At 52.7% G+C, this 23,850-nt stretch overlaps 8 protein-coding genes across 8 annotated transcripts; 4 read left to right on the top strand and 4 right to left on the bottom strand.

Annotated features, from left to right (window-relative positions):
- Positions 1-191: 191 nt before the first annotated feature.
- N7473_002171 (uncharacterized protein) lies at positions 192-3,466 on the bottom strand (the record flags this gene model as incomplete). Its single annotated transcript, XM_057148111.1, has 11 exons — positions 192-331; positions 403-556; positions 631-1,094; positions 1,226-1,277; positions 1,355-1,489; positions 1,560-1,653; positions 1,714-1,721; positions 1,848-1,900; positions 2,008-2,359; positions 3,011-3,033; positions 3,463-3,466. 11 exons carry the CDS (start codon positions 3,464-3,466, stop codon positions 192-194), a joined length of 1,479 nt encoding a protein of 492 aa, XP_057011765.1.
- Positions 3,467-4,743: 1,277 nt separating this feature from the next.
- N7473_002172 (SLM1 family PH domain-containing protein) lies at positions 4,744-7,388 on the bottom strand (the record flags this gene model as incomplete). Its single annotated transcript, XM_057148112.1, has 3 exons — positions 4,744-6,213; positions 6,286-6,773; positions 6,860-7,388. 3 exons carry the CDS (start codon positions 7,386-7,388, stop codon positions 4,744-4,746), a joined length of 2,487 nt encoding a protein of 828 aa, XP_057011766.1.
- Positions 7,389-9,672: 2,284 nt separating this feature from the next.
- N7473_002173 (Tim17/Tim22/Tim23/Pmp24 family protein) lies at positions 9,673-10,487 on the bottom strand (the record flags this gene model as incomplete). Its single annotated transcript, XM_057148113.1, has 4 exons — positions 9,673-9,767; positions 9,853-10,047; positions 10,122-10,241; positions 10,304-10,487. The coding sequence occupies 4 exons, from the start codon at positions 10,485-10,487 to the stop codon at positions 9,673-9,675; spliced, it is 594 nt and encodes a 197-aa protein (XP_057011767.1).
- Positions 10,488-10,873: 386 nt separating this feature from the next.
- N7473_002174 (ubiquitin-specific protease UBP2) lies at positions 10,874-15,553 on the top strand. The gene is made up of 9 exons (XM_057148114.1): positions 10,874-11,014; positions 11,101-11,861; positions 11,926-12,133; positions 12,195-12,240; positions 12,318-13,345; positions 13,413-14,028; positions 14,089-14,509; positions 14,564-14,720; positions 14,781-15,553. The coding sequence occupies exons 1-9, from the start codon at positions 10,993-10,995 to the stop codon at positions 15,308-15,310; spliced, it is 3,789 nt and encodes a 1,262-aa protein (XP_057011768.1). The 5' UTR covers positions 10,874-10,992; the 3' UTR covers positions 15,311-15,553.
- A 725-nt stretch (positions 15,554-16,278) lies between these two features.
- On the top strand, positions 16,279-17,899 carry N7473_002175 (3-oxoacid CoA-transferase; the record flags this gene model as incomplete). Its single annotated transcript, XM_057148115.1, has 2 exons — positions 16,279-16,341; positions 16,406-17,899. The coding sequence occupies 2 exons, from the start codon at positions 16,279-16,281 to the stop codon at positions 17,897-17,899; spliced, it is 1,557 nt and encodes a 518-aa protein (XP_057011769.1).
- Positions 17,900-18,359: 460 nt separating this feature from the next.
- Positions 18,360-18,844, bottom strand: N7473_002176 (ubiquinol-cytochrome c reductase complex assembly factor 2; the record flags this gene model as incomplete). Its single annotated transcript, XM_057148116.1, has 2 exons — positions 18,360-18,743; positions 18,830-18,844. The coding sequence occupies 2 exons, from the start codon at positions 18,842-18,844 to the stop codon at positions 18,360-18,362; spliced, it is 399 nt and encodes a 132-aa protein (XP_057011770.1).
- Positions 18,845-19,160: 316 nt separating this feature from the next.
- N7473_002177 (metal homeostatis BSD2 family protein) lies at positions 19,161-20,457 on the top strand (the record flags this gene model as incomplete). The annotated part of the gene is made up of 3 exons (XM_057148117.1): positions 19,161-19,184; positions 19,303-19,803; positions 19,879-20,457. 3 exons carry the CDS (start codon positions 19,161-19,163, stop codon positions 20,455-20,457), a joined length of 1,104 nt encoding a protein of 367 aa, XP_057011771.1.
- An 806-nt stretch (positions 20,458-21,263) lies between these two features.
- On the top strand, positions 21,264-23,525 carry N7473_002178 (uncharacterized protein; the record flags this gene model as incomplete). Its single annotated transcript, XM_057148118.1, has 2 exons — positions 21,264-21,426; positions 21,580-23,525. 2 exons carry the CDS (start codon positions 21,264-21,266, stop codon positions 23,523-23,525), a joined length of 2,109 nt encoding a protein of 702 aa, XP_057011772.1.
- Positions 23,526-23,850: the final 325 nt, after the last annotated feature.

Raw genomic sequence — 23,850 nt, forward strand, 5'->3', positions numbered from 1 at the left:
ACGTTTTTTCCATTCTAAGCACCGCAGATCGACATGAAACCCCTTTTTGGCAGAGGGGAATCATGGCGAATAAAGGGAATCATGGCGGCAAGCAACAAGAAGATGAATCAGTAGAAGCAGAAAGAATAATCTCAAACAAAATAATAATAAAACGTGCCCAAAGGTCCAGTTGAAACAAAAACAACAAGAGATTACATGATCTGGTCCTGAGTGATGTGGTCCGTTGGCTCGGCGCCTTCCATCATCTCGCCAGGGGCACCACCAGCATTCAGGTACTTGACAAAAGTGATGCCTAGGGGACGGCCTCCGTACTGGTAACCAGTGAACTTGGCTAGTAAGAGAGAAGGTAGTTAGTACGAGACGATCACGATCATGAGCAAATTTCCACCAGCATCAACTCACCAATAGCAGTCTCTGCAAGTTCGGGGCTGTCGAATTCAACCACACCAGTGCCACGGGAGCGACCATTAGGCTCGTACTGGATCTCAGCACGATCGACCTTACCGATCGTCGAGAACAGGTCGATCAGGTCCTCGTTGCAGGTAGACCAGGGCAGCTATCATACAAGTCAGCAATTGATCAGACCGATCAAACATTGGATGAACGCATATCATCCAAAGCAAAACTTACGTTGCGAACATAGATGACACCGCTTCGCTCGCCGCCGGAGGTTGCAAAGTCAGTAAAAGGGTTCGGGGGCACCGAAGCAACGGGATTCTCGAAACCACCAGCGCCGCCGCCAAAGCCACCTCCACCAGGAGCAACACCAGGAGCACCGCCAGCAAATCCACCGCGGCCACCGAAACCACCGCCGAAGCCTCCACGACCGCCAAAGCCGCCACGGCCACCTCCAGGGAAGCCGCCGCGACCGCCAAAGCCGCCGCCGAAGCCACCACGGCCACCGAAGCCGGGACCACCGCCAGCGAAGCGGTCCTCACGGACTTCCAGAGGACGACCCTGCCATTCGTAGCCATTGAACTGGGCAATAGCGTTGCGCGCGTCATCCGGAGACTCAAAGGCAACGATACCAGAGCCCTTGGGGCGACCGGTCGGGTCGGTGTGCACATCGGCACGAATAACGGCACCCTGCTGGGCTGTGAAGAAAGAGTTCAAGTCAATTCGCCAAACGCCCACAAGGGGAAAGAGAAAAAGCAGAATGGAGAGGAACAGTGACGCGGAGAGAACTCGCTGTCAATCGTCCTTTATAACCACATGCTAAACTTACCAGCTTGGCGGAACAGATCCTTCAAGTCTTGCCAGCCCACGTTGAATGGAAGCTATTTGGATTCTGTCAATACGGTCCTGGCTCACAACGAATCTTAGCATCACAAGGGGAACATTGGGGACTACAAACGTTCGACACATAGAGTTGACGGCCACCCCCACCGCTGGGAGCGCCGCCAAATCCACCACCGAAGCCACCGCGGGCACCACCCCCAAAGTCGCCGCGGGGGGGACCACCGATGAAACGAGGCTCGGCCTCACGATCCTGCAATTGAATCAGTCAGTTCTTGTCCTCCGTCCTCAACCTCCTCTTCAAAATTATGGTATCAACGTACTTCGCGGACGTAAACGAGGCGGCCCATCAAACTTTGGTTGCTGAGCGAGTTGACTGCGTTTTGTGCTTGCTCCCTCGTAGCGTATTCCACAATCCTATCCACCGATTAGCCAACCTATTCCTTCCTAGTTGGTATTGCCATGCGCAAGACTTACCCGCATCCCTACAGTGTCCGGACAACCAGGCCCAGCCCGTCAACCCAACAGTCCATGCAAGGAAACCAGAAAAAAAAACCACGAAAAATCAGGGAGTAGAAAAGGAACCAGCCACTCTACGCATTGGCGCCCACCTTCGACATTCCATTCGGAAGAAGTAAAACATCGGCAAAGAGAACCTCTCCAGCTGTAAGACAAGAATCACCAAGATCATCGGTTAGCCCATTGTCCTGTGTCATATGGCGTGGCAGCACCATCACCACCATTCAGCATCGCATCCATCCATTGGCTTACCCTGTCGCATAAAATCTTTCAAGTGGTGCCATTTCACATCGTATGAAAGGTTGCCGACATAGACCCGGCGGTCTTGTTGGGAAGAATCGCGGACGGATTGCATCATGTTTTCTTTGGCGGCAGAACGATCCTCAGGGTTTCGACCCGGCGCGTAACTATTGCGTCCACCGTAGGGGGAGCCCGACGGTCCAGCAGCACCAGAAGCACTCAACGGAGAACGAGAACGGCGATCGCGATCAGGGCGACGGTAATCGTCACGGCTACGAGAGCGACTGCGCGGGGAGTACGAGCGACGGGCACGTCGGGGACTGCGAGAAGGACGGCGTCGGGGTGAACGAGACCTCTCACGCTGCTGGATACGGTCAGAGTCGGGATAGTTGTAATCAGGGTATTGAGAAGACATTGCGACGACGGAGGAAGGGAGGAAGAAGAAAAGAGAAGATCGCGCGAGCGAAACGAGGAAAGACGAAAAGAGGGGAGTAGAGAGATGATCAAAGACCAGGGTAAGTGGGGAAGAACAGTGGTATGTGATGATGAATTGGGAATTGAGGCGCAGCCGAGACTAGAGAGCAGCTGAGGGACCCGGGAAGAAGAGCCCGCGAGATCGGGGCGGAGAGAGGTGTTGGGTCATGTGACCGAGTGGCTGTATAAGCTGAGACGGGCAGTTTGAGGACCCCCGGAGAGCAGCTGGGGGTCCCCTTGGGGCCACTGTGTTTCGAGTTTGTGCGCACAGCACACAGAAAGATAGGATGTTTGCAGGAAATCCAGAGAGAGGACAAGCAAAGTCGCAATTCTTCTTTTTCCTCCTCTTTGGTTTTCTTGGTCCGGATGATGCGGCGCAACTTGGTCGTCATTATGGTCTTAGATGGAGTCCGCCCCCGCACTGACCACGATAGTTGGACGACGGGTCGCGCCAGCACCGGCGCATCGCGCATTCCGCGATAATGGACAAGGCCGGGAAGTGTAGGAAATAGGAAAGATAAGAAATGTTTGTAGTACTTACTTGATAAGGTCGGTAGACGTCCGCTATATCGGGAGAAGAAACAAACAAGATGATTAGCAAAGGAGAACAAGGAAACCGATCAGGGGAAAGTGTGAAGGGGAAGGAAAGGAGGAGGAAGGAGGAGGGGTGGGAAAGATGAAAGGGCCCAGGTCCGTTGGGAGGGGGGACGATCGGTGATTGGAGGGCGAAAGTGAGTAATAATGGGAAGGAGGGGGGGGAGGAGGAGGAGCTGAGAATGTACTGGGAGTACTGGGAATACTGGAAGTACTGGAAGTACTGGAAGTAGTACCAGGCCAGAATACCCAAGGGAACGAGGGGGGTGGAACAGAGAACAGAGAGGGAGAACAGCCCTGACCAGCAGGGTACTGAACACGAGTAATTCTAGTAATATACGCCCGCATATACTGCTGCCGTTCGTGTGGCAGTGAGACAGGAAGAGCGGGGACACCTACCCATAATTCCAGACTTGATGGTGGTGGTTGATGGTGGTACAAGGCTTAGTCGTGGATCGATGAGTCGTTGCGAAAGGGAAGCAATGTGGACAGGAGGATGGTTGGAAGAAGGAAAAGAGAAGAAGGCGGAAAGAGGAGAAGAAGGTGGACTGAGGCAGACGGAAAGAACGGCGGGTTGAGGTTGTTTTGCAGTTTGGCAGTTTGGCAGTAGTTGGACCAGGTAGTAGTCAGTAGTAAAGTTGGCAGATTTAAAGCTGTTGATTCTCTGATACTTGACAGCCCCATTTGGCCCCCACCGCCCGCTTTCTCCGGCTGGGACTTGGAAGCCTGAGGCCGGACAACGTTATACTGTAGTGAAAGATAACCTCAGACCAATAAACCACGAACCAGTAAGGCTTTATAGAGAAAACTATATTAGAGTATGTGGATAAAGATCCGGATAATTAAAAGACAAGTAGATAGCTATGTAATTACCAAAATGTTGGTATTTCCCAAGATTCTGCCTCGGACTATGAAAGACTGTTTCATCCGATGTATATATACTTAGCCTAATTATGACAGTCAAACCCATTCAGCAATAAATCCTACTAATACCGTCAGCTTTTCATACGCCATACATGTACATACATGCCTCTGTATGTATATACTTGAAATCGACATACGCCATCACAATCCAGCATCCAGCCCTGCACGGTCTAGCCGCCCCGTGTCACAACCCCCCTGCAGCCACCCACCGGTCCAGCCCGGAATCGATCCAGTTCTACACCCTGCAAACAAGAACTTCCCCATCAACACCAAAAACACATCTAGAGATCAGACTAAATCGTTTTCATTTCTTCACTCCAGAGCATACACGAAAAAAAAAGAAGAAGAAGAAGAAACAAGCCCAAAAGATCACAGATCGAAAAAAAAAGAAACGAATGCGTGGGTGCTCCGCACCCCCGAGGGGAATCAAGAATTGAAAGGAGACCCGGCTAACCATACGCCTGCAACATCCGGCGGAGAGGTTTCTGGATCTATAGTTTGAGTAGTGGTTACGTCGAGAATTCATGTGGCAGTGACATATTTCCTTGACCGAACGAATGAAACCAAAACGCCTAAATGAAAACTAGGACGCATAGTAGTGTAGTGTAGTGTAGAGCAGGGACAATAATCATGGTGCTGGGGAGGGGGATACATGTACAGTGGGAAGGGCGTATAAAAGGATACTGGAAGTGAAGATGGGAACAAAGGGAAAGAAAAGGAAATGTAAAATGAAAGTGATCTAAGAAAAAATTAAGATCATGCGGCCACGTTGGTCGGGGGATAACGACCAGGAATCTTCATGTCAATGGCCACGACGCTGTCCCGCTTGGGCAGGCTCAGTTCAGGACCCGTGTTGGTCGGGCCAGGTACTGCGTACCCATCCTCGTAGTTCTTGGTGGGTATGGAACCGCTGGCCACCGCAGCGCCGTTCTTGATGAACTCAGGGGTCTCGTCGAGAGAGGTGGCCATCGTGTTGTTGGTGTAGTCGGTACCGTTGGTGTTGGTTGGCACCGTAGACACACTCTCTCGACGAGCCACCTGAGCCGGTGCAGAAGATTCACGGCGGCCTGCGTTTTCTAGAACGCCTGACATGGCCACGACAGAGTTGTGGTCTCCGTCCGATCGGATCTCGCGAGCGTCCGCGTTCGCTGTTTCCGACAGTTGGCTCTTCTTCTGCTGGGCGACAATCGCGGAAGGACCGATCCAGTCCCCGTAGTAGCTGTCATGGCGACTCATCCGGGACCGCGATCGGTCCACCCTGATCGAACCGTCATCATTGACGGGCTGTGGAGACGCGGTGGCAGACTCGTGACCGCCATAAAATCGCGATGCACCCGCGGCACCAGTGCCATCTGGAAGGCCCTCGGCGGCAGCGATCATGTCTCTGCCAGAGCTGTCGCCGCTGGATGGGGAGAGTGGCGCCTGGAGGTGTCGATCGATCTGGACGTCACTCGGGAAGGCCCCGCCGGGCTGGCGGGTGGCTGAGGTGGGCCGTTCCTGTCCCAGAACCACGGACTCGGCGGAGTACGGGGTCCGATCCGCCTCGTCGTCCTCCATCACCTCGCTGTGGGTCGAGCGACCACTCACGCTCCGCACGTGTCGGCGCACAAAGGCATTACGCGCTTCGCCCGTCTTATTGCTGAGGCTCTCAATATCATCAAACCAGGACATCATGGTCTCGTGGGACTCGGCTCGGAACACCCACGAGTGGCCGCGGTGCATGGCACCGGTCTGCCGGCCCTTCAACATGAATTTATGAGAGCTGGAGTCTTCCTGCGAATGGGAGCCCAGCTTCTGCTCTGGCAGATACAGCGACATGACGGGAGTCTGCCACTCCACGCGGTCGGCCGACTTGAACTCGTGCAGGTGTGTCGGCGACAGCACGTACCAACCAGGAGTGTAACTCTTGAGGTACTTGCTCTTGCGCTCTAGCATACCCGCGCGCACTTCCGCTGCCGCTGGGTGATCTTTGCCGTCGTAGGTGATGTTCTCGACGTTTCGTAGCGGGATGCGCGGGTCAACGAGTTCGTCGGTGCCGGCGACAAAGGCATTCCACTCGTGGTCTTGCGGCATTGAAATGGGTCCCGCACGCAGCTTCTCCACCGTATCGTAAGCCTCGTCAGCTTCCCTCTTAAGGATGCTAGCGTAGGCGTTGTAGGCCTTTTGGATCTCGCTGACGACGATCGATTCGAGTTCGCGGCCGGAGTTTTCCAGGTTCAAGTATGCCTGTAAGAGAAAGAGATGAAACGTTAGTTCGTGGATGTTCAATCAGAGTGATAGTGTGAGAATGCAACGTACCCGATGAAGGTAATTCTCCTCCTCGATCTGCTTTTCCACCTGTCGCTCAACATTCAGACGCATCAAAAACGGATCGCCTTTGCCGGAGGTGGCCGAGGGATCAGTGTCCACCAGGCCCAGCGACTCATGCAGATTGCGCACGGCCTTGCGGGTACCGTCAATCTCCTTCTCCACGGTGTTTTTAAAGTCCGCGGAGAGACTCTTGATTTCCTTGGTCTTCTTCTGGAGATCGCTGCGGAGACCCGTCAACTGACTGATCACCTCAACCTCCACCTCGACAGCCTTGTTGGCCTCAGTATATCCTTGACGGTGGAAATTTTGGAGGATCTCAGTCGCATCGGCGAGACCGCCAGATTGTAGGAAGGCCGGGGGAGTGACCTGGTTGTTCATGACATGGGAGGCGGAGAGGAAGAGTTTCGATCTGGTTTCGTAGGACTTTTGTACTTCCTTGAAGAAGATGATCAGATCCTTCAGGATCTTGCGCCATGCTAGAGAGAGGAAAATGGGATCAGTTAGTCAATTTGAGTTATCAAAAAAGGGACAACAGATTTGTCTGACTGCAAGTAAACCATACCTTGAAAGCGGTTGGCCAACACCTCCGTCGGGTTACCGGTGGTCGGGATGGGAACCATGAATGCGCTGTTCACGTCATCCACGCCCTCGGAGTGATATTTCTCTCGGTCACCCAGGCTGAGACTGCGAACACTGCCTGCGCGCATGGAGCGGCGACTCCCATTGCGTCGCAAACTGCCTTTCTTGCTCAAGGAGGCCTTCTTGCGGAGTGTACCTGATCGCGACGGGCCCGGGGACATGAGTGAGGCTGAGCGTTGCATCCCAGTACTGGCACCGGAGGGACCGTCCAGCAGGACCGAGCTGCGACGACTGGCAGTCTCAAAGTCCTCCTTGAAGCGCGGGTTATGGGCGAGTTGGGATGGTTGTTCGGGGTGATTGTAGTAGGCGGAGCCGGTGCCGGCATAGGAGTTGGGTCGCGATGAGGAGGAACGCATGGTGCTATACCCGCGGATCAGGGTCCCCGTCTCATTTGGGTGCGGGATCGAGTATGCATCCTGCACGGGGGTCTGTGGCCGCGCGGCCATCGCCATGACGGGAACGTGGTGAACGGAGGAGGGTGAGAGGTCGGGGATGTCGGAGATGCAGATCGGGGAGTTTGAGGGGAGATCAACAGGAGTGACAGGGGGTGGTGGATTTGGAGAGAGTTGAAGTAATAGAGGGAAATCGAGATTCCAGAATTTCAGTGACGGGAATAGAATCAGAGAATGAGTTACTGGATGAAGCCTGTGGAGTGGTTTTTTCCCCCGGAACTTTGGGATTTGTTCTCGAGGAACTGAGAGCGAGGGGGACTCTGGTTACCCAGCGACCGGCGAGGCTTGGGCCTGGGCTGCTTTGCGGGGAGTTCGTCGAGCTGTCGAACAGGCTTGGGAACTCCGGGAGATCAAATTGCTCGCCCCACACGACTATCGTTGCGAAAGCCCTGCAGGAATAGGGAGAGGGGAAGAAAAAGGGGGTCTGGTGAAGATGTAGAAATGGAGAATAGAAGTGAGAGATGAATTGTTGTAATTATTCCGAGAGCCAAAAGAAAAGAAAAGTAGCTGAGGGGGGCGATCGATCGCATAGTCTGGCAGAGGGTGTGGGAATGACGTCTACGAGAGGAAGAGGGGGATGCGATCGAAGTGATGACGACCAAGAAACCCAATCACGCCCAGTTTACATCCAAGTAACTTAGTTACTCCGTATACTAAGTCACATTGTACTACTTGGTTCAATTTCGGGAGGCCCGGCTATCGAGTTGAGGGGATGCAGCACCTGAATGCTAATTCGCATGAATCACGATGGTTGACGTCGAGGACCTGAACTCGCGGAATTCATGGCCGATCAGGCGAAGATGTTCGTCCTCTATCTGGTCTCTTCTGGCACTGCGAGGACGATTCACTCGGCCGGTTAGTTTTCGGTGAACGACTCTGTATGAAGCACTCCATAGAGTCCTACCTCTCCATTTAAATATCTGTCTGCCTGGAAGGTTAACGTGGCTGACGAAGGTGGCTCCGCCATGCCGAGGCGATGAAGTGGGTTATTGCTGCAAGCCCAGGAAACTTCCAACTTCCCCCTGAAAAGGATAAAAAAGGAGAGTGCCTCTGCCCAACTGGACTGGGTTCATGCGAGAAGGATCCACGCCATCTGTGGCTCAGCCCCGAGGCCTGTTAGCTTGGAGAAAAGGTTGAAAAAAAGGGGGAAGACGCTTAATTGGTTCTCTCTCCTCTCTTGATCTCTGCCCTGTGATTGATGCATGACGTCGCGGCCTATGTAAGGTTGGGGAACATGCACTCCGTAATTCTGAAGCTTTGATGGAAAACGTGTTTGCCCCTTGCTGAGGACATGATTTCCGTACCGATACAGTCCGATACTTCCGAGGGCCCGATGATGCAGGTCACCTTTTGCAAATGCTCTGGGGAGATCCCCTGTAGACCGGTAGTTGGGAGACATCCGGCAGTTGCAAGGACACAGGTTTGTCCAAGTAGATGATAGTAATTGGATGGGTTTCAAGTTTGTTTCGAGTTCATGCTATACTCGTGTCTGTAGTTGATCTCCTGGAGTACTCTCCATAGTCCTGTCTGGTGGCTCATCGCGACACAATGACTAGTTGGAGATATCAAGATCGACGTAATAATCCATGGAAGAGACCGTGGTCGGATAGGATCATGGCATCAAAATCCCAGTTTTGACTACCCTGGGCAGCTTCTAACTTTTCACATTGTCGATCATGAGAAAGGCTGTCCCAGTAGGAACGATAGACTACAGAAAAGTATTTGTGCCATCAAGAAAGATGATTCAAAGGATATTCACAAGGGGTTTCCAAATCGGAGTGCTTGAAGCATGTCTGGTTGGTTCTTTAGACTTTCGAAGTATGTCCTTAGACTAACGGCTCCAAGTGTATCAAGGACTTGAGGGTGACTGATATGGCTTCGTCCTCATTGGCTGCCTGAGGCGTCTTCCCCTCCACGACTCCACGAACATCAAACTCGATCAAACAGCGGCTCCCACGAGCTTAATCGATACCCACGGAAGGATCAGATTTGGGAGATGTACAGAATCTCTACTTCGTCATTCTCCAAGGATTGTGTTATACCAAGAATGACTACCCAATGACCCCGACCCCAGCAGGGATCCAGCACCTTATTCCAGCCCCTCCCTTTCTACCCACACAGAGGTATAAACCAGTCTACGTCACTCGATTTCTCACGAAAAAAGGAATTGGTTTCGGATTGATGTATCCTGCATGCTAAGGCAACATGATGAAAAGTGGGTAATTTACACAACGAGACTGAGATAAGAGGGGGAAGATAATCGGAGGGAAAAGGGAATAGGCTTTTATGATGCGGGGACTGGGGATCTGGGGACCTCAATGCCGTACGCCTCCTTGATTCGCTCAGCGCGGCGCTCCTCGTAGTTGGGGCCGTAGATACCTGTGAGTAGCGATTAGCATGGCTCAATCCGGAACTCCCACAGAACGAGGGGTCACATTGGCATTGGGAATCGGGAAATACGTACCACGTCCCTCACCCAACTCGGCAAAGGTCTGCTCGGCGGGGGTCTGGAAAGCCTTGCGCAGCTTTGTCCGGCGGTCAAACTCATCCTCGTTCTTGTCCTTGCTATATCCGAAGAGGGTGCCACCGGTGTAGTCGAACGCGAACATGCCGGTGGAAAGGGCAATACCGTAACCCAGAACGGCGGGGAGGGAGCGAGCTGAAGAGGGGTTAGTGTTCCACGATATTCACACCAATTGCCATGCTATCGCTCATCTGCTGTTCATGACTGACCTCGGAGACCCAGAATTGAACCGGAGAAGAAACCACCGATGGCGGTGTTCCAAGGGTCCTTCTTCTCGCGCAGGTTGGCCGAAGCGGTCTTGGCGAACTCATAGGTACCACCCATTGCGGCTAGAAAAATGATTCTGTTAGGAATGGCAGACCCAGCAATTTCGTAGATATGTCCTTCTTACCGAGGATAGTGATGGTGCTGCCGCTGCGCATGAAGATACCCAGCGGGCCGACGTTCTGTCTCACAAGGGTGTTCTGCACGGCCGAGGCAAACAGACCAATACCACCAGTCATCATGGTGGTCTTGATGGCTGCTGAGACAGCATCCTGGGGATGGTAGTGGTGGTCCTCTTCGTGGTTCGCCATTGTATCGCGGGGAGGGATGAGCTGCGAATAGACTTGGAGGCGGACGGAGGTGTGGTTGAGTTGGGATTTCGGGATTCATATTCTGCTGCGTTAGACCGCCCTACATACCGCCCTGCCGATATGAACCCATTGAGCTTCGTCGGCGAGACAGCTTTGTAACAACTCACAACAACACGGCCTGCTCATATTTTTCAAGTTTCTATAGCGTTTCTGCTCGATAAACCTGCTGTGATCCATATCAACCTGCAAATCTTCATTCCAAAGCTGCTGCTGTATCTCCTTCGACATCCGTTGCAAGCTTACCGCCCGCTGCAGCCCCAGTGCGGTTCCCCGCTGTCAATTCACCAGCTAGCTCTCATCGACGAGACATCGCTCCATCGCGGGGACCCCAAAACCGCTTGCAGGGTCCGTATGGGTGATCTGCATCTAGCAGTTCCCATATCTGCTTCATCTCAAAAAGATAACCCTTTGACCCGTGCTGAGCTGCGTCGATAATTCCATCGTCATGATGCCTCCACAGCGGCCGGGTGAGTAACGATCACAGAACCAAAGCTTCATTGGACCGCGCTGTTGTAGATTGGAATGCTGACATATATCTTGCTGTAATGTATAGGCAAGACAGCTCCCCGCTTGGCGGAGGACATCCGGCTGTATGATCCTGTACATCTTCCGGGTACGGGCCTCAACCTGCTTTCACAAGTACCTCCGGTATACCCAGAAGATGCCGACAAGACTGTCGATTTCGTCTCTCCTTTCGCCTGTCAACACACATATATAACAAAGGAGAACCAAACATACCTGGCGACTGCCGAGCAGAGACGGAGACCGGGAATATCGTCGAAGCTATCGGCGGTCTGCTCGAAATGTCGTTACCACTTGCAGGTGGTCATGCATCACAGCATCAGTGGCAATGCATTTGCTCTGTCCAGTATGGCAGGACATGTACACCACTTGGTGTACAAATCTGGCAGACAGCAGGGTAGTCGAATGGCAGAGGAGGTGACCGACAAGGGCCAGGTGGTAGAGACCTACCATTATCAATGTTCGCATGTTCCTTGCTCGGCGATGGTATCTCTTCGAATTCTGTCTCCTCTTATTAATCCGCAGTTTCTGGAGCTGCTAAGCGATCCAGATCTGATTCGTGAGCGTGCAGAAGAAGCAATTGCAGATCAACCGGAGCGACTTGAGGGTATGGCGATTCCAACGCCCATCACCGTCTTAGACAACCTGCGCCTGTACTTGCACAACGCCCTTCATAGCCACGAGCGCAGTAAGGCAATTTCGTCCTCTAACAAGAGGTTCATGCTGTCGTTTGGACTGGAGGGAACTGCGTGTAAAGACGTCTTGGAATTCCTAGGGTTTGTATATGACTCGGTCAGTGCTTTCTATATTCTTATATCATTCGTCACGATACGCCTCGTACTAACCATTCCTATAGGAAGCTGGCAGCTGGCAGCCCCCATGTCCCACGCCCTGGACATTACAACCGTACCAGGATACGCAGCGGATCTTCCTTGACGACATAATCCAGGAGCTGCTTTGTTTACTTCACCAGCGACCCGCTTCGGAGAAGAGAGGTGTCAGCTTTCCTGCGCTTCCCCTACAATCTACAAACGACATCCTCTCCGCACTAGACGCCCTGGAATGTTAGTCCCTCTCTCCTCTGTCTATCAATCCAAAATACTCTGAAGCTCACGCAAGAATCAGATCCGAAATCTTCACGCTCCCAAGACTTCGCCATGGCGCCTGCTCCGTGAGTATTCCTAGTCTGCGCGGACGTGACGAGCGTGTGAGAGATGAAAATTACTAATGGCCTCACTTTGCTGATAGGTTCTACGAGGATCTCGGCGCCACCGAGGATATGGCTGCTTCGGCGATTGTTGAAGCATACAATCAGCAGGTTGCCGTCGACCCAGGACGAGCGCCCCTGTATTTGCAATGCCTCAAATCGATTGGCACTCTGCGCGGTGGAGATGACTATGAGATAATCGAACAGGCCGTGGCAGTTGCCTACTCTGAAGGCAAATACACGGACGATGATCTCGCTGAGTCGTACAAGTACTTTGGGCTGTGGCATTATGACTTCTCTCTCACCGACGATATCATTATTGGGAAGTTCTACGCTTACCTGAGCTCGACTTCGCCGGAGAAAGAGAACGAATCGCGCCAGAACTTGTGGCGGATCGGTGACAGCAGAGGCAGTGAGCGCATCAAGGCCGTTTCCGAGGACCGAGTTTCCACTGTCGAGCAGGCCCAGGTCTTTTTGGGCGTTGAGAACAACACTCCGGATGACTTCATCATCACCATGTACACCGCAAAATTGAACGACAACCCCTCATGCAAGGACCTTGCCAATCGCGCTCTCAAGCTCATCGCGGAAGGCCGCAAGTCCACGATGCTCAATCACTACCTCACCACCGGAGAGACTATTGCGGCAGAAATGGACATCGGAGACGCCTACCGCTTGCTCCAGATTCCAGATCGCACTGCTGATGACGGTGCTATCATGGCAGCCTACACCATTTGCATCGATGAGAGCCCTAGCCAAGCCGACCTCTACAATCGAGCTTTGTCGATCATCGCAAAGAACATGGATAGTCCCATGTTGCGCAACATGGCCGGAATCTCGACTGAGCCGGATCGCAACCTGTTGGAGTGGCCTGTCGGTCTGCAAAATATCGGCAACACCTGTTATCTGAACAGTCTTCTCCAGTTCTATTTCACAATCCGCCCATTCCGCGACATGGTTATGCACTTTGAGAGATATCAGATGAATGTGAATGACGAAGTGAGCATCTCTCAAAAGCAGGTTGGCTCCCGTAAAGTGGCTAAGAAGGAAGTGGTGCGGTCTCTGAAATGTAAGTTTCTTTCAGGCATACTGACCACCTCTGCCAAACCCTCACGTGCAATACTGACCATTCATAGTCCTCTGGGAACTCCGCAATCTGTTCGACCATATGATCATGTCGCCACAGTCTTCGGTAGCTCCTGGGCAAGAGCTGGCACGCCTTACCTTGATCAGCTCCGGAAGCGAAGCTGCTATCCGTCGTCGATCCACCATCTCAAAGTCTCAGAGTCTCGGCGATGTCGATGGAAGACCCATTCTGGGACCTCTCGGACCTCCTCTGCCAACCGCTGAAGAGCAAAGTGATCAGCCGGCAGCACCGGAAAATACACCATCGCCCTCCAAAGACACCGTCAGTGATATCGGCAGTGATGCCACACTTGTGACCGACGCCATTCCCAGCGCCGCATCTGCGCTTCCTGCTGGAATCAAAGACGATGAGGATAGAAAAGGTGGCCCACTTTCTCCGCCAGCCAGTGCCACCCCACTGCATCCCGAGCCTCCTAGCCATCCGCCACCGGTTCCCCCACGTCCGATCCCGGAAACAGATCGCCAGAAGCAATTAATTGAAGAAGTGGAGATTGGTGCTCAGCAAGATGTCACCGAAGTGATCAACAACGTTCTTTTCCAGAGCCAGTGTGCCATTAGACCGCTGAGAATCGACAGCGACGGAGAGCAGGTCGATCTAATCAAGAAGTGAGTATATCTAGCCCCGGGGTTGCAATATGATGTGGTGATTTGCTAACATCTTATCAGCTTGTTCTATGGCCGAACTCGGTCGTACATCACCACTGCCGCAGGTACACGGTCCAAGGAGGAAAGATGGTGCGATATCAAGGTCGATGTGGCCGGCGGCCCGCGCGATATCTATGCAGCCATCGACGGTGCGTTCGACATGCAGAAAATCAGCGTCGAAAATGGAGAGGCTGAGCAGTACGGATCCATCACCAATATTCCTCCGATTCTGCAGATTCAGGTGCAGCGGGTCCAGTTTGATCCGGTGAAGAAAACCTCCTTCAAGTCAACCAACCACTTGGAACTGCATGAAGTCATCTACATGGACCGGTACATGGATACCACAAAGCCGGAGATGATGGACCGTCGCCGCCAGTCCTGGGAATGGAAGGCCAAGCTCAAGCTGCTTGAAGCTCGTCGGGCGGAGCTATTGCGACAGCAGGTAAGATGCAACTTCATTAACGAGTATTGAATATCAAGCTGACGCCGTATGCAGGAAGATGATCACCTTGAATTGACGGAGCTCCTTCGCGACACTAAAAATGTACTTGAAGGTGTTGCAGAGGTCGAGAGCGACGGAAGTTTGGAGATCAGCCCGGAATTGCTCAATGAACTTGATCAGCTTTGCCAGAGCGTGCAAGCTGAGCTCCATTGTAAGAATTCCTCCATCGATCAGAGTCCTTCCTTGCAACACACTAACTTTTATTTCGCAGCCGTCGACCAAGAGATCCAGAGCATTCAGGCTTCGCTCTCCAACCATTTCTCCCGATTCGGCAAACTTCCGTACCTACTGTACGCCGTCTTCATGCACCACGGTTCCGTCTCGTTTGGACACTACTGGATTTACATTCGCGACTTTGTTAAGGGCATCTGGCGCAAGTACAATGATGAGTATGTGACCGAGGTCCAGAACTTGGATGAGATCTTCAAGAATAACGACACCAAAAACCCACCTACCCCTTACTTCCTCGTCTACATCAACGACGAGAAGTGGAGTCGCCTGGTTGATCCTGTCTGTCGCGACATCCCCGAATGGCAAACCGACGCCGGCACTGAAGACACCGAGGCAACTACTGCCATGGAGGACGTTCAGTCACCAGGAATCACCGTCAGCATTGGGCCGCCAGGTTACGAGGAAGCAACCTCGATGGACCATGTGGTGTCGGTCGAATCAACTTGGCCCACAGCCGCTGAGGAGAAGCAGGCCTTTGTCGATGCAACCAAGAAAGACGATGCGTACTGATAGATTCTCCACATTGTTTGTTATGAGTACCGGAGGCAAGATCCTCCAACACGATTGTACGACTTTCCCGAACGTTTCCTTGCCGTGGCGCCTGTCGGCGATTTCACGGCGCTTCTACCACCATCCCATCGCCCTTTTCCTCTTAATTCCCGTCATGACCGTGCCATGTCTTGTGATTTTCTTGCATGAGCGAGAGCATCATTTGTTATCAGTGTACATAAGTAGAATATACCATGAATGATTATCATATGTATGAAATTTCTCGAAATCTATTCCGTCAGGCAGTAGTAGTAGCAACCTTATCTCATCATTGTATGTCCAGTCCTCCCAGATACTTTGACAAGAACGGGCTGGGACTGAACTCTATTAACTTTCGATAATCTTTAAGCCTTTACTTGATGTGTAAAATGGGTAAATGCAAATTCCTTTGAAGATTTTCCATTGAGGCGTGCGGCCAGAACACTCGAGAGAGAGTCAAGACATGGTACGGATATGCTGCCTCAGGCCTTTAGATGAGTCAGCCAGCGGGCGGCCCGCGGATCGGAATCGGATCGGCTGTCAGTTCGGCTGCTGGACTCGTCAGTCTTCGTTATATATTGAGTTAATGTAATTGAAAAGTAAAAAAATTAAAGAGCTCATGCTATATATTATAGTTTCCGATGATCTAGTCAGTTCTAATTGCCTCATTGTATCGTAGTTGAGGCACCGTCGGAAATTGGAGAGGCAACGGAGCTTCCTGCGGGGAAAAGTGGAAATGTCCGGGGAAGAGGGCAACACGAAGAACATCCGGCTTCCATTCCGCATTTATTGCCGCCGCCCGGGACTATAAGACCAACCACCTGCCGGCCTCTCATTCGCCTCCGCATTGCTGCTGCGCGCCCTGCTGGTCTTAATAATTCCTCTCCGCTCTTCTCTCGGCCTACACAGCATCTCTCATTCTCCAGCTCCCCCAATTGCTGCAGCTCGCCATGCCTTCTCAAGTAACAACGTGCCTGCGCTTGGCGCGGCAGTTCTCTGCTGATCCGGCCAAGGTACGTTTGGAGATCTTTCTGTAGCTATTTACTGAAGTACTGACTTGACTGTTCTTCTCTACAGCACCAGCTATTCCTTGCACGCAACTTCTCTAGCAGCGTCCGCCGGGCTGCGATCAACAAGGTCTTTGCCTCCGCCGAGGAGGCCACCAAGGACATGAAGTCCAACACAACACTACTGGCTGGTGGATTCGGACTCTGCGGTGTGCCGGACACACTGATCAATGCTGTTCGCGCAAACTCTTCTATCCAAGGCCTGACCGTGGTCAGCAACAACGCTGGTGTCGACGGCTCCGGTCTCGGTCTGCTCCTGCAGTCCAAGCAGATCAAGAAGATGATTGCCAGCTACGTTGGCGAGAACAAGACTTTTGAGCGCATGTATCTGACCGGCGAGATCGAGCTTGAGCTCACTCCCCAGGGTACTCTCGCCGAGCGCTGCCGCTCTGGTGGCGCGGGTATTCCTGCATTCTACACTCCGGCCGCCTTCGGCACTGTTGTCCAGACTGGCGACCTGCCTCTCCGCCACAACAGCGACGGCACTGTCGCATTGTATAGCCAGCCTCGCGACACCAAGGTGTTCGATGGCAAGAGCTATATCATGGAGGAGGCGATCAAGGGCGACTATGCTTTCGTCAAGGCCTGGAAGGCCGATAAGCTGGGTAACTGCCAGTTCCGCTACTCTGCGGCCAACTTCAACGGTGCCATGGGTCGCAACGCCAAGATGACAATCGTCGAGGCCGAGCACATTGTCGAACCTGGCGAGATTGATCCCGCTGCCATTCACCTGCCCGGTATCTACGTCAAGCGTGTGATCCAGAGCACCACGGAGAAGAAGATCGAGAAGTACACTTTCGCCAAGGAGGAGGGTGCCGATACCTCGGCGCTGGGCAAGGGTGACACCGCCAGCAAGCGTGAGCGCATTGTCCGTCGCGCCGCGAAGGAGTTCAAGAACGGCATGTACGCCAACCTGGGTATTGGTATGCCCATGCTTGCTCCCAACTTCGTCGACTCCTCCGTCGAGGTGACCCTGCAATCTGAGAACGGTATCCTGGGTCTGGGCCCGTACCCCAAGCAGGGCGAGGAGGACCCCGATCTCATCAATGCCGGCAAGGAGACTGTCACTCTCAACCCCGGTGCTTCTGTCTTCGGCAGCGACGAGTCCTTCGGCATGATCCGCTCTGGCCGTATCGATCTGACCATCCTGGGTGCCATGCAGGTCAGTGCCAAGGGTGACTTGGCCAACTGGATGCTGCCCGGTAAGATCAAGGGCTTCGGCGGTGCTATGGATCTCGTGTCCAACCCCTCTGCCACCAAGGTCGTTGTCACCATGGAGCACACTGATAAGAAGGGTAACCCCAAGATCGTCAAGCAGTGCGAGTTCCCGCTCACGGGACCTGCCTGTGTTAGCCGGATTATCACCGATCTCTGCGTCTTTGACGTTGACTTCACCGAGGGTCTGACTCTGATTGAGATTGCTGACGGTGTGACCGTTGAGGAGGTCAAGGCCAAGACTGAGGCTCCCTTCAAGGTCGCCGATGATCTGAAGCCCATGCTGTAAAAAATGTTTCCTTTCTCTATTTTGTCTTTTGCATGTTTTGTCTTTGGAAGGTTTGATTCTCCCCGAGCGTGCATTGAGGTTTCAATTGGGTCATTGTATATATGAAAGATGTTGTTATATGTGGTGGAGTTGCTCCACTATATGCTACATACAAGCGAATTGACTCGGCGCTGATTCTGCATAGCTACTGTCCATTGAAAACACAAGTATCTTTCCTACTAGTAGATGCGAGAAAGCACAAATCTAATCATTTCCCGTGTATTGAGTAGTGATACAGTAAATGCCGCCCAAACCGACATTTCAAGTCAAAATATTGGTACATGCCATGCAAATCAAATCCGTCAAAAGAACCCCTCTAATCCCCAAACACAACAAATACCCCCGAGAGAGGAGAGAGAAACAAGCCCCCATTTTTATACAATAGACAATCGAACATCAACCCAGCACCCTGCAATAACAATCACTGCAACCGCAACAACCCACCCAATCTCTTCCTCAACCTTCCAAACCAATCCCGATTCGGCGCCTCCGCAAACTCCCGAATCAGATTATCATAGTGCTCCGGGTCACTAGCCGGGTAGCGAATCTTTTCCGACAGGGGGTATCTGTTTGCGAAGCGGTTTTCTAGGAGTGCGGACAGCGCGTTCACGGAGGACTCGGAGATCTTAGGGGTGGACTTTGATGTAGTGGAGGGAGACTGTGATGAGGTGTTTGTGGGTTGGTTCTGGCCTAGTTGGTTTTGGAGATAGGTTTGGACTGAGACTGAGGCTGGGCGGACGGCGTCTGAGGGCCAGTGTTGGAGGATGTGGGAGAGGCGAGTTTGGAGGGAGCGTGGGTTGAGGGTCTGTAGGGTTTGATATTAGATTTGGGTATTCAATCTTTAGGTGACTGGATTTTGAAAATAGAGCTAGGAATGGGATATTAACATACCTGTGGCTTAGCCATGGTGGGTGGTAGAATGACTCAAAAATAGTACAGTAATAGAATCTATGCATGAAGCATCTCGAACGATCAGATCCAATGCCAAGAATGCCAAGCCCGGTTGGTCAGCGAGAGTCGACTCGAAGCCTGAGGCAGCCACCTCCTCCTACTCTGATTCCCGGCGTTTCCACCTCGCCTCATATCTCTCTTCTAGTCTGCTCACGGTTCCTGTTCTTCCTTCTCTAGTTTCTTGTCCTTTTCTTCTCTTTTGTCTCTCCCCATCCTAAGTCATTTTTCCCTCTATACTGCTCTCTCGTCCATTCCTCCCGCTCAGCTCGTCATGAGCTCGCAGCGCTATCAACGGGTTCGTCAACCCCAGTCTCCCCCCTCCCGCTGATCCCATAGCCCCGGCTGGAGCGCCATCGCCTGTCCAACGTCACCCCGGATATGACTCCGACAAGAACTGACACCCGCCCCTTTAGGTGAATGCCCACGATGAAGACGACCACGCACAGTCCTACCCGTTGAATCCTACTCGATCTGATCTTACCCCGACTTCTCCGCCTCCCTCGTTCCGGTCCGGTTCCCGTTCATCCTCCCCGTCCTCAAGGCGGCTGCTTCACGGCGACCCACTCCACAATGATGATGATGATCAGACCCTGGCCGATGCCTTCGGCGATGAAGATGGATCTGACGACGATGAGGAGCCTGACGATAGGCAGCGGTTGATGCGCGCCAATCCGGATACTGGGTCACATGCCGGCTACGGTCAAGTGGCGTCGTCAGCCTCCTCATCGGATGCCAGGAATGATGGACAAGAACAGCCTCGTGCTTCACCACTCCCGCGCCGACCAACTATTCTACCTACATTCACGACCCCAGCATCTGGTGGAAGTCGATCTGTCGCCCAATCGAATGATGGAGTGTTTGCCAATTTGGCTGCCAAGCCAGAACGTGGCGAGAAGAACGAGGATCTACCTCCTGTAAGTTGATATCCAATGTCGTGTTGTGATGCTGTGATTTGTAGTATTTTGACTAATGTGATCGCTACTTTCTAGTCATACGAAGAAGCTGCCGCTGATGCGACACCCCCATACTGGGAGACCACGATTGTTGCGCCCGGCATCTCTTCCGACGAAGTATATGTCGATGGACTGCCTGTCGGATCAGTGTTCTCCTTTGTGTGGAACGCCATGATTTCCATGTCGTTCCAACTCGTCGGTTTCTTATTGACTTATCTTTTGCACACCACCCACGCCGCAAAGAACGGCAGTCGAGCGGGTCTCGGCCTTACCCTTGTTCAATACGGATTCTATATGAAAGGCGGCAGTGATTCGTCTGGCGGTGATACTGGCGGTGACCAATATGTCCCACCTCCAGATCCCAACAGCCACAGCTTTGATCCCAACTCTGTTGGCGACAGCTCAGGCGGTGATGGTGGCAATGGTCTGTCGGGCATTAGCACCAGCGAGTGGATATCATATGTTCTCATGATTGTCGGATGGTTTATCTTGATTCGCGCAGTCAGCGACTTCCTCCGCGCCCGGCGTCACGAGCAACTGGTCTTGCAGAGTCCCGATCGAGGACTGGGTGTGCCGGTCATCGCCGAGGGAGAAAGGTCAGAGACCGTGGTTTAATGTTACATGGGAATTGGATATTGGAAAGGGTCTTCCATCGCGGCGTTTTACCTGGATGGGGTTTTCTTCATTGGAGTTTCGTCTCTCATTGTCTCTTTTTGGTCACTTCTTTTTCACCCTTATTTTTGGACACCCCCTTTTGCGGAGATTCCCTCCTCTCTTATCTTCCTTTTTTTTCTTTTTTCTTGTTGGCTTTCTTGCCTCCATACTTTATATTATTCCATAGCCTTGTAGCTATATTGGAGATACCAACTGTTGAATACGCCACAACCAAGGTTTTCTTTTTCTTTCTATCTCTTGCCACGAGCTCCTAAATTTGTAGATCCTCGTAGATCTTGGACAGAATCAGTATAATTAGGTACAATGATCCATATTCTCCTTTTCATCGGTGCCTGCGCAAGCCCAACCAGCCAAATTCCCCGCCATCGATGGACTGCGCCACACCTCCCGGGCTCGGCATCAGGCAGCCTTCATCTGCATTTATTACTATGTATGTATGGACTTATGTACTATTATGTACTTCCTTCCCTTGCGTCAATTAGGTTTACTTGCAGGTCCAAGTGTTCACTTGTCGACGTATTCAATCCTCGTCATCCCAAACTTTAATAATTTCTTTTTGTCCATCCCAAGACAGAAATACTAACGTGAATCCCTGGGCCCACTGCCGAACGGACCCGCCGTTGTTTACACTTTACCGTCCGAAACTCCGCAAGGAATCCGGCTTCACTTTTGGACACTCTCTTGATCCATTGAAGTATATTGACTCTGCTCAATCCTGGGGCCGGCACACCCTGGCCGTGCCTAGTATGTCTTCTGTTTCCGCGACTACTCAACAAGGACCTGTCGAGGCTCGCTCGCTCTCGTCGATCACCGCCATCGCCTCTAACCCCCCCGCTTATCCACGCAATCCCACCCACGAGAAGCATGATCCCCTGCAACTATACATTGTGAGGGTGCCCGGCAGTCAAGGTGTGTTTATATCACTTCCGATAACTCCGTTTCAATCTCCCTCCGCATGTTCCTCATCTCTCCGCATGTTCCTCATCTCATGCTGGTCTTATCGCTTCCTCGTGCTTCTGAGATAAGCTGTAGCTAATTGCGGGATGCATGCACGCATGACAGACATATTCCTCTCTCCCGTCAAACCACCCACCAAATCCAGCGTCTCTGCCGAGGCTATTAATGCATCCCTATATTATCTCCATGCCTCGACACCCGAAGACGATGCGCTACTACAGGAAGTCGAGCTCGAGCGCGAGAAACAGCTACACCGACGCAAGGAGGGACTAGAGGCGGCTAGTATAGATGATCCCACTCACCGAGATCTTGCTCGTCTGAACAATGTCCGTCGGAAACCTGTCGGTGGAGAACGAGAGCCGTCAGGTCAGGAGAATACCGCTATATCTATGGCTGTGACTGCGCCTGCGTTGGCGCAAGAAAATGTTGCCCCTCCACGAGTACCCCGCCGGCCGGTGCCTGGGCCGCAAGTCTCGGCGGAGAATGTGTCTTTTGTCGGGACGCCAGTTTCAAATGTACAGCCAGAGGTGATGAGTGAACGGAGACAGGGCTCGGCGGACTCAATGGGCAATCCGGTTCCAAGACGGCCGCTGCCTCCAGTGCCTCCTAACGAGGAGCCACTCATTTACGACGCCTTCAGCGGCGACGATCATCCAAGAAAGTCCAATCGATGGAGTGCGTTCATGGACAATGTCCAGGCCCGAGGCAAAGAAGTTTGGAAAGAAAAGTACGAGACCATGTCCGCAGGTCGGCATAGTCTAGATGCCAACAGACCACAATTACCGCCTCGCCCATCACACGATAGCTCTCGCTCGCCGAATCGAAGCCCCGGGCAATCTCCCACCCGCCGGGCAAAATCACATCAAGCTTCTCGCGGCAATGCTGGATTTCATCTCACTCTTATCCGACGTGATCCTGCGTCGGGCACGCAATGGAATGTCGCTACGATATCTACGCCTCGGTTGGACCGTAATACCGTTGATATCGAGATCTCGACGCCTGGATATAATCGATTCGCCGGATCTAATGAACCGCTGTCCCTGGCAAGTCTGGCTGCTAATCTTCCCCCGGAAATGTTGAAATCAGCAGGATCATCCCTAGCAGCATCGTTAGGGCTTGAGAAGCCCACTGAGAAACAACCGCAGACGAAAACACAACCACAGCCGTCCGGACCACGCAAATTCCACCGTCAACTCTGCGTCTCGAGGCAATTTGAAGACCCCAGCGGAGGTATTCGCAGCACTCTCGACTCTGGCAACGGCCATGTTCCCGAGGGCTCGAAGTTGAAGAGTGGTTACTACGTCTTCAACTCCCCGTGGAACGGCACATGCACCTTCTCCTCCAGCGTCAACGGCCGCAGTCTCAAATGCAAGCATATGATCTCTGCACCTGGAAACGCGCCACCCGGCGATAACGACTCTAATCCAGCAGTGACCGTCGCCGAGATTCGCTTCAACACACCATTCCAAGCCGCCAACCTACACTTCCACGCCTCCCAACGCCAACATCAACAACACCAACCACACCATCACACCCACACCCATTACTCCCAAACCTCCAACCCAACCGCAACCCCAACCTCCCCCCGCCACAATCCCGACCCCTCAAACCCCGACACCGTACCCAAACGAAACTCCCTCTCCCAATTCCTCAACCCAAACAACCTCTCCCGACCCCGCGCCCACTCCGGCCCGAATACCCCCTACACTCCCGACACCACCACCCCAAGCACACGCACACCCTTCAGTCCAACAAACCTCATCCGCCGCACCTCCCTCCGAACCGCACGTTTCTCTCGCCACGCCGATTTCCGCCACCAATACCCGGCGGCACCGCCGCGTCCGCGCCGTAGCACGAGCACGAGCAGCGGGGGTCAGGACTCGGATGAGGATCGCTTGGACTTTTCGCTGGCCAGGGAGTTGGCCGGTGGTGGGATGAGGGGGAAGAGCGCTAAGTTGGGGAAATTGGTGGTTGAGGATGAGGGGATTAAGATGTTGGATTTGGTTGTTGCGGCTTGTATGGCTGTTTGGTGGAGGGGGTATTATCATTGATGTTGATCTGGTATTATGGTTTCGGTGGATTTTGTGATTGATGATTGATGAGGGGTGGATAAGTAGGGGTTCATTGCTTGGTTTTTTTCTAATTTCTTTTGGTCTATTTAGCTGGGAGCATAAGCGGAGGTTTTTCTTTGATGCTGGTTTATGTCGTGTTTTCATCGTTTATATCCAGCTTGAAAGCGTTGCTGCATTGATTATTCCAATTCATCTAGTAGGGTGTGAAAATAGCAGTACACTGCAATTCCCAGCAGGCTTTGGCATTTCATCCAGCCTCTCCTTTCTGGTAGCCACGAATGTAAATCATTCTAGGGAACAACAA

This window comes from Penicillium subrubescens, assembly GCF_028828155.1.
Source record: "Penicillium subrubescens strain IBT 31985 chromosome Unknown utg000002l_segment0_segment0, whole genome shotgun sequence".
Classification (NCBI taxonomy): Eukaryota; Fungi; Ascomycota; class Eurotiomycetes; order Eurotiales; family Aspergillaceae; genus Penicillium; species Penicillium subrubescens.

Excerpts from the sequence above, each read along its gene's own strand:
- N7473_002174 (XM_057148114.1), top strand. The coding sequence starts at position 10,993 with ATGATGCCTCCACAGCGGCCGG. Across the intron at positions 13,346-13,412 it reads AGTGGTGCGGTCTCTGAAAT|TCCTCTGGGAACTCCGCAAT; the intron begins GTAAGTTTCTTT and ends GACCATTCATAG. Across the intron at positions 14,721-14,780 it reads CGTGCAAGCTGAGCTCCATT|CCGTCGACCAAGAGATCCAG; the intron begins GTAAGAATTCCT and ends TTTATTTCGCAG.